The sequence below is a fragment of the Panthera onca genome, chromosome B3, assembly GCF_046562875.1.
Source record: "Panthera onca isolate mPanOnc1 chromosome B3, mPanOnc1 haplotype 2, whole genome shotgun sequence".
Taxonomy (NCBI): Eukaryota; Metazoa; Chordata; class Mammalia; order Carnivora; family Felidae; genus Panthera; species Panthera onca.
In genome coordinates, this window is record NC_138344.1 from 144,223,562 (window position 1) to 144,232,258 (window position 8,697).

The 8,697-nt window shown below is 43.9% G+C and overlaps 1 protein-coding gene and 1 non-coding gene across 3 annotated transcripts; both read left to right on the plus strand.

The window, feature by feature from the left end:
• The first annotated feature begins 7 nt into the window (after positions 1 to 7).
• Positions 8 to 8,375, plus strand: EIF5 (eukaryotic translation initiation factor 5). Of its 2 annotated transcripts, XM_060620858.3 has the most exons (12): positions 8 to 113; positions 248 to 458; positions 1,345 to 1,624; positions 1,730 to 1,811; positions 2,097 to 2,269; positions 2,836 to 2,947; positions 3,775 to 3,917; positions 4,172 to 4,330; positions 4,859 to 5,020; positions 5,284 to 5,448; positions 5,715 to 5,849; positions 6,184 to 8,375. In XM_060620858.3, exons 3-12 carry the CDS (start codon positions 1,553 to 1,555, stop codon positions 6,271 to 6,273), a joined length of 1,293 nt encoding a protein of 430 aa, XP_060476841.1. In that variant the 5' UTR covers positions 8 to 113; positions 248 to 458; positions 1,345 to 1,552; the 3' UTR covers positions 6,274 to 8,375. The 2 variants fall into 2 exon arrangements, with proteins under 2 accessions (XP_060476841.1, XP_060476842.1); XM_060620859.3 differs by lacking the exons at positions 8 to 113; positions 248 to 458 and adding an exon at positions 800 to 957.
• Positions 3,286 to 3,409, plus strand: LOC132670643 (small nucleolar RNA SNORA28). Its single transcript, XR_009606864.2, has one exon. It is a non-coding gene; the product is annotated as a small nucleolar RNA SNORA28 (small nucleolar RNA).
• Positions 8,376 to 8,697: the final 322 nt, after the last annotated feature.

The following is an 8,697-nucleotide window of genomic DNA, read 5'->3' on the forward strand; positions in this document are numbered from 1 at the left end:
GCGCCCCTCGGGCCAATGAGCCGTGCGGCCTGGCGCGGGGGGCGGGCGCAGGGGCCGAGGGTAGCTTGAGCGCGGCGGCGGCGTTGTTCAGTCAGAGCGAGAACATTCCAGAGGTGAGTCCGGTGGAGGGGCGGCGGCCCCGCGCCCCCTCCCCAGTCCTCCCCGCCCCTTCGACCCCCGCGGGCCGCTGGCTGGCGGGGAAGGCGCCCCGACGCCCGCGGCTCACGGCGCCGTCTCTCCGCGCCAGGTCGCCAGGCCCCGGGCGCTGAAGGGTGTGGACCCCGGACGTCGCTGGGACAGCCCCTCCCCGCTGCTCGGCGGCGCCTGGCCCGGCCGCTGCTCGCTGCGCTGCTCCGCCGCCTCCGCCGCCCCTCCTCGGACTCGGGTTCACGCGCGCCTCACTTCATCCCAGTCCCGGGCGAGCAGCGTTGGGTTTATGTCTTTATTTGACGAAAACGGTGAGTCCGCCGGCGGGCCGGCGGGGAGATGGCGGCCGCACAAGATGGCGGCGCGCCGCGTGACCCGCGCGCGTGTGGCGCAGTTCGGGCGGGCCCCCGCGGCCCCCGCGCCCTGCCCTCCGCCCCGGCCCCCGCCCCTCTTTTCTCCCCCGCTTCCCTCCCCCGCTTCCCTCCCCCCTTCCTCTCCCGCCCCCCACTCCGCCCCGCGGGAGCGCGCCGCGCGGGCTGAGTCAGGCCTAATTGCTGCATTCATGAGTCATCGCTCGCTCGGGGGCGGGGGCGGCCCGGGCCGGCGCCCCTCGGCCGGTTCCGTTTCCCCCGCCGCGCCGAGGCCGGGCGGCCTCCTGCCGCCCCAGGCGGCGCGGCCGGTGGGGCCCGGAGCGGAGCCGGGGAGGAGAGGTCGAGGTCGCGCTCGGTCACCGCCTCGCCGTCCGCGCGCACGGCCGCGAGCGCGCGCTTCCCGGTGGGGGTGGAGCGAGCGCCCGGTGCCGGAGGACGAGTCCGTAGTTTTCTGTCTCGGCGTGGGGGGTGGGGGAGGCAACCTGAGAAGTTTCTTCGCGAGACGGGCTAGGTTTGCAGAGCGCAGGCCTTGGTTCGGTCTCCCGGCAGTTGTTGAAATATGGCCGCTGCACGGAAGCGGGCCTCCGACGGGCCGTGTGTTCGGCGTGGTGCGAGCCCGCGGCCGCTGGAGCAGCGCGGCGGCTCCCACCCTAGTCCAGGTGGAGGCCTGCTTTGCCGCCACAGGTGTTCTGTGTTAGATGGGGTGCTGGCCGCCTCCCACGTGAGCTGGGTGCGCTCAAGTAGCAGCATTAGGCGAAGGGAGGTTTCCTCGCGCGGGAATCCCGTTAAACGTCGGGGGGGGTTGTGTGTTCTCTTTCTCTTTCAGAGCTGTTGCGCAGCCATTGGTACCTGTATTGGGGAAACATAGCATACAAACAAGAAGCTTACAGCCTCAGTGGCGAAAATTTTTTCATGTCAGAGACCGAGAACTCTTGCAGTCGTTTATGTCATCCCTTCTTCTCCAGACAGAAGATACCAAAAAGTTGCAATCAAAGATCTCTTCATCTTATTGATAAAGCCACTAATAAGCCAAAATGTCTGTCAATGTCAACCGCAGTGTGTCAGACCAGTTCTATCGCTACAAGATGCCCCGTCTGATTGCCAAGGTAACCCCGATCTTCGTAATGAGGCCTAAGCTCTTTTTGTAGATTTTAAAAGATTGCAGGTTCTGGGGCAGATAATGCAAAAATTAAAGTTCTTTTTTCCTTTAGGTTGAGGGCAAAGGAAATGGTATCAAGACAGTTATAGTCAACATGGTTGACGTTGCAAAGGCGCTTAATCGGCCTCCAACGTGTAAGTAATGCCTCTTAGGAGGAGTCTGAAAAAAACATCAATATGGAAATGACGAACTTTGTGGGTGTCTTGTTTCAGTTGTATGTTAATTAGTTTTGGGGTTAAGTGGAATCCTGGGGGTGAAAAACAACTGACTTACTAGTTGCTGTTAGGAGATAAAATTACCCAAGCAACACATTTTAACTCCACATAAAAGTGTAAAGAGTGACATTTGTATAAGGAGGAATAAGTAGCCACCAAAGATTTAGTTAACAGAACTTTTCCTCCCCCCCCCCCCCCCCATAGATCCCACCAAATATTTTGGTTGTGAGCTGGGAGCACAGACCCAGTTTGATGTTAAGAATGACCGTTACATTGTCAATGGATCTCATGAGGCGAATAAGCTGCAAGACATGTTGGATGGATTCATTAAAAAATTTGTTCTCTGTCCTGAGTGTGAGAATCCTGAAACAGATCTGGTGAGTGTTCTTGAGGGTTTTGTCAATAAGAGAAAAAGTCACCTGTCTGCTTTTCTGATCAGTTCTGTGATTCCACCAACTTCTGTTCCCGAGAAGGCAAAACAACTTCATTGGAAGTAAAAACCAGAAGCAACACGTTTTTTTAAAATACTTTCATACTCTTCTACGTAGATTATTTTGCATAAAAGATACTGTTTTGTTTTTTTGTTTTTTTTGTTTTTTAATTTTTTTTTTTTAAACGTTTATTTTACTTTTGAGACAGAGACAGAGCATGAACGGGGGAGGGTCAGAGAGAGAGGGAGACACAGAATCGGAAGCAGGCTCCAGGCTCTGAGCCATCAGCCCAGAGCCCGACGCCGGGCTCAAACTCACGGACCGTGAGATCGTGACCTGGGCCGAAGTCAGACGCTCAACCGACTGAGCCACCCAGGCACCCCTAAAAGATACTGTTTTTATGTTAAGCTGGAGTTACCATCAGATACTTCAACACCTTGCCAGTTGAAGAATTTTTGCTTTTTTATCAGAGATGACATACTTGTTTTTAATCTTTGTTTCCTTTCTGGCAGCATGTCAATCCAAAGAAGCAAACAATAGGTAATTCTTGTAAAGCCTGTGGCTATCGAGGCATGCTTGACACACATCATAAACTCTGCACGTTCATTCTCAAAAACCCACCTGGTAAGTGTTCATGATGAACTTCTAAGATTTTAGCTTAAAAGCAACTGATGTTGGAAACAAAACTGAAGCTTTCTTGCTGTTACAAAATTAAAATATAAGGGATTTCTAATCTCTGTACCGTGTTAACGTGGAATCTATGAGTTTGAAAGACTACCAGTTAAACTCTGCTTTGTTCGGTTTGTTGTTGTTGTCGGTTTTTAAGATCTGTTTTTTTGGAACGGGAGAAGTAGATACTATAAAACAAACTGTTGGGATCCCAGCAAAAGATCTACTTCTGGAATACTGTTTTGTGAACTGGGGTCTTTGCTTTTTAAGCTTGAGTGGCTTTAGAACATTGCAAGCAACACTCTGTGTCAGATGATCAAAGTTGTCTGATGCAATTTGAGCTTGCTATAGCAAGAAAGTCTAACCTATTCCAGTGGTCTCTTCCATGAGACTGACTGTTATATAGACTTAAACAGCGTTCTAACCGTTAACTAAAGTGCGGTTGAGATAAGCCTTTGTTCAGGTTCATGGGGGGAGAGAGGGTCAGGAGTGCCAACTTTCACTTAATTACCTGTTCTTTCTGAGGCACTACATGTTAATCTTTTCTAGTATTTGAGGGACATTCTCTTCTTACCCTGAGTGTTTTCACATATGAAATAATGGTAGATGAACTTGGTTTATGAGTCCTTTTAGAATTAAGTAGCATTGTGTTTGTGTATGGTTTTCTGAGGGGAATGTTCCAAAGCAAAAGGGGGCAAGGTTTTAAATGTTCATGAGACGCCATGAGGTGTTGTACACACTGTAGTATTAATTTTTCACTTCTTTTTTTGGTTTTCCTGTAGAGAATAGTGACAGTGGTACAGGAAAGAAAGAAAAGGAAAAGAAAAACAGGAAGGGCAAAGACAAGGAAAATGGTTCCATGTCCAGCAGTGAGACCCCACCACCACCACCACCAAATGAGATCAGTCCTCCTCCACATGCCGTGGTGAGTGCACAGTTGATGGTATGGTAGGCGCTAAAGTTGTGTAAAATACGATGCTTGGGTGACATGGGCAAAGAGAATGAAACTAGTCATAGTTACAACATTGCAACAGTATGTTAGGTTCCTGATCCTGTGGTTAAAAAAGCCTGATGTGTGTTTGTGGGAAATGAACCTGATGCCATTAACATGACTAGAAATTTGGCGTGGTTTTTTTTTCATTTTTAAAGTATTTGACCAACCATACTTGTTTTTAACAGGAAGAAGAGGAGGATGATGATTGGGGGGAGGATACAACTGAGGAAGCTCAAAGACGCAGAATGGATGAAATCAGTGACCATGCGAAAGTTCTGACACTCAGTGATGATTTGGAAAGGACTGTTGAAGAGCGGGTCAATATCCTGTTTGATTTTGTTAAGGTAAAGCAAGTTGCTTCAAGAGCAGTTAAACAATTACGCGATCAGGAAATAAATTTTTTCCAGGCTTGGGTTTTAAGGTATCTATGACTAAGCTGGTTACTTGGCGAGTAATTTTTTCTCAAGCTGTCTTTTGAATACTCCGGTGCCAGGTTTATTTTTTCCATGTTTTGCTCGAAAACTTCTTGAAGGTGGTTCCAGGTACTATCTTTGGCGTGCACGTAATCACTGAAAAGTCTTGAAACTGGGGTGCCTGGGTGGCTCAGTTCAGCGTTCCACTTCAGCTCAAGTCATGATCTTTTCAGGAGTTCAAGTGCAGAGCCTGTTTGAGATATTCTGTCTCTGTCTCTCTCCCCCTACCCCCGCTTGGCACTTTCTCAAAGTAGATAAATTTTTTAAATGTGAATAATGAATAAGTCCTGCAACTATAATAAATTAGGAAAAAGGTCCTTGAAAGTTGGAATTACTAACTGGCATCTCTGGAGCAAGATATGTTTCCAGTGCACTGAACTGCTTCCTTTTTGTTTGCAGAAAAAGAAAGAAGAAGGTATTATTGACTCATCAGACAAAGAAATTGTTGCTGAAGCAGAAAGATTGGATGTAAAAGCCATGGGCCCTCTGGTTTTGACTGAAGTTCTTTTTAATGAGAAGATTAGAGAACAAATTAAGAAATACAGGCGCCATTTCCTACGAGTAAGCAAATTATTTTAGGTTCATAAATAAGATGAGAGCTGGGTGACCCTGGGAACGTTGTTCTCTGTCATACTAAAAATGGAAATGATTGACCTACCTCACAAGCATGGGAGTATCTGGAAAATGCTGTAAAATAACACAGATCTTTAAGGGTTGACTGAATCACTGTTGAAGGCCATAGCTTTAAGGAATGATACTGGGACGATTAATGTACTTTGAGTGCTTCTTTGAAAGCTTGTTAATGCCAACGTGTTTATTTTCAGTTTTGTCACAACAACAAGAAAGCTCAACGGTACCTTCTTCACGGTTTGGAGTGTGTGGTAGCAATGCATCAAGCTCAGCTCATTTCCAAGATTCCCCATATCTTGAAGGAGATGTATGATGCAGATCTGTTGGAAGAAGAAGTCATCATCAGCTGGTCAGAAAAGGTGGGGAGTGTAGATACATAAACAGTCTCTTCAAGATGAGAAGTGTCGACCGCTGTTGGGGGGCTCTTGGAAGAAGTAACTTCTAATACTTCTACGTTGAAATAGTGTCCCTGGGATAACCCATAGGTGATTCCCACCTGGCGTTGAGTCCAGATTAGGATGTGACCCAGTCCCTTCAAAGAGCTGAATGTGGGCAATTCTATGAGTGACTCAAAAATTATTTTTTAGATTCCTCAACTAAGGAAATTGTATTGAACGTTTTTTAGGCGTCTAAGAAATATGTTTCAAAAGACCTTGCCAAAGAGATTCGTGTCAAAGCGGAACCATTTATAAAATGGTTGAAGGAAGCAGAGGAGGAATCTTCTGGTGGTGAAGAAGATGATGAAGATGAGAATATTGAGGTAAATAGTGTTCGAGGTGGGGGTTTGGGAAGTTTAAAATGGCAGTCTTGGGTAACTGAAAATCTTTGGTAAGTGAAATCTCTCAATTTGATTGGCAATAATCTATGAATGCTCAAAGGTAACAGCAGGTTGAGTATAGAGGGGCTAGTTGTGTATGAAAATTAAAATGTTACGCCATAGAGAACTTGGTTTTCACATGATAAAAACTTAGAAAAAATGCTGTGTTTGGGTAGTTTTTTTTTCCTTATTGACCATCGATTTGTACTACTATTATTTTTATAAATAGGTTTACTGGGATAAAAATTTACAGTAAACAAAAAATTTGTTTTATCAGGTGGTGTATTCGAAGACTGCCAGTGTACCTAAAGTTGAAGCTGTGAAGTCTGACAACAAGGATGATGACATTGATATTGATGCCATTTAAAGGGGTGGGTGCAGCCCAGCTTAACAGTGTAATGCTGCAAATCTTTCTGCATCATCAGCCAGAAGTGCAACATGTATGTGCAAAAGCTAAAATGGCTTAACATCATGCTACACTTTCTACTAAAAATGTATTGCTGTGAGTGGTCTGTAATTAAGCCCAACAAGACATCTAGGGAGTCCATACACATATCAGTGAGCAGATATAGTTTGCTTATTTATAGCATGTTTCTTTTTGAAAAATTAGTGGTGGACACATTTGGATCACATTTATACAGTTAAAAAATAAAGATTTGATTTTGGTCATTCTTAAGATTTTGGCTCTGAATGACTTACGCTGAAATGGCTCCTTAAAATACTGCACCATCATTAACCTGATAGGACTCTTGGAGCCTGTTAGATATTGTTAGATGCTGAGACTGTAAAGGTGTCTTCAGCAGAATGTAAACATAAGCTTACTTATAATTCTCTGCAGCCATTGAGAAGTACTTTGAGTGTTCAGTCCCTCAAAATGGCATCTGGTAATGTACATTCTTCTCATGCCAAGGTGGACTGATAATCAAATGACAGCGTGACATCTTTATCTTACTGAGAAGTAAAAATGACCTGAGTGTCCTATAAATAATTTTAAGAGCAGGTTTTGAAACTTGAATTGTGTTTTTTCAGTTCGTGTATACTTACCCCAAATTGTAGTCTTTGGAGTCATGTGCATTGCACGTTGGATGAGCCAGGGGAATTATTACATTAACAAATAAGCATTTTACGTGTATGTAGCTGTTGCTTTATACTGAGAAAATTTTGAAACTAAGGTGTGGTTATATAGTAAGCTATGACTTTATTTGGGGGAAGCAGGAAAAGGTGCACTTAATCTCTAGCAAAATGAGCATAATTTTTCAACTCTTATTCTTAGGATCTAATTATAATTTCAAATGTTTTAGGCATACTGTATCTTTTGTTCATTGTGGATTTCCTCCTGATAATATGGTTTGTTTAATGCCTTTTACATGTGGATACTTAGTAGCTTAATGCTTTTTAGGTTTTGGTTGCTATCTTGCCAAAATAAGTGTTACTGTGTCTCGAACTTGATTTTTTTCCCCCCCAAAAAATGTTTTATTTAAAAAAAAGCTAAGAGCATACTTCCAGTTAAAGCCTATATTTTGGTGTAAGACTTAAGGTGTTTTTTATTTCATGTTGAATATAGCCAGACACCCAAGAAGTCTGATGATGGTCACTGAATGCAGGTTACTGGGGCCTGACCCAGCCCATCCTGAGATTTAGATTTGGAAATAACTTGCTGGTGAATTCTTGGCTCAATTAGCTGGTCTAAACTCATTTGACGTGGGTTATGGCTATATCAGAAACTCTCTTCAGGGGAGAAACTTGTTCCATTTATTCCTTTCCACAAAGTACACTAGGAATCAAAAATCCAAAGGATTAATTTTGTTGGGAGCACTGTCTTACATCGCTTTTTTCTGTGATCCATCTTCACAGATTATAATGAGACCTTAATAAATGTATCTAAGAATTTTTCACATTGGAAATTATATAAACATTTGGTATAATAAAATCTTGTTAGCTTGATGTTTTAAGGAAGTAAAATCAAGTAATCTATCTGCAAATTGGTCTCTCTCTGCCTTTCAGTCAATATTGAGTGAAGAAGCATCTACCAGGAGAGAATGTGCTCTGTCACACCGAAGAGATGAGATTTTTGCAAACTTGTATCTTACCTAGGTTACAATTCTTTGCCATAGGCGATTTTGCTTTCATTATCTGAAATTCTGTAGGAGTTGGTGGTGACTTAGGCCAAGTTGCATTCAACATACCCAATGTCAAGCTAATAGGGTTTTGTTATGGAGCTTTCTTCTTCTCCCCTACCCTCCTTCTTTTAATCTGAAAGAAAACCCGTTCGGGCTTCTAAACACTATTTTGGCTGAGACCAGTATTCAGTCTGGTGCCAAACTTAGAATGGAATTCAAATCCACATAATAAAAATTTTACCCATGGAAGCTATCTTAGTAAGTTAATCCTTGCTTTAATCTATTCAACGGTTTTAAAATTTCCTGTTTTAAACAGCTACATTACTTGATTAAAACAATGTTGAAATTATATTTTGTCTTTGCTTTAATATTAAAATTAGTCTAGATTTTTATTTTATAGGATCGGAGCATTGAACTCTGCCCTGTTTTGTAGCTGCTGGTTTGGATTTGTGTTGGGATGTTTTACTTCCATGGTTGCAAGTCCCACTCACAAAACACACACTGCCTCATTACTGTGGGTCAGTGACTTTCCCTAGGTCTTGTATTCCTGTCCTGTAACCCAAATTAATTACAAACTGAAAAGTTCTGCCTTAATCTGAGTTCTTGAAATTTCTTCAATTACTTTGGGGAATTGAGGTGTTAAGTGTATAGTCCTGTAACTGGATACAGTT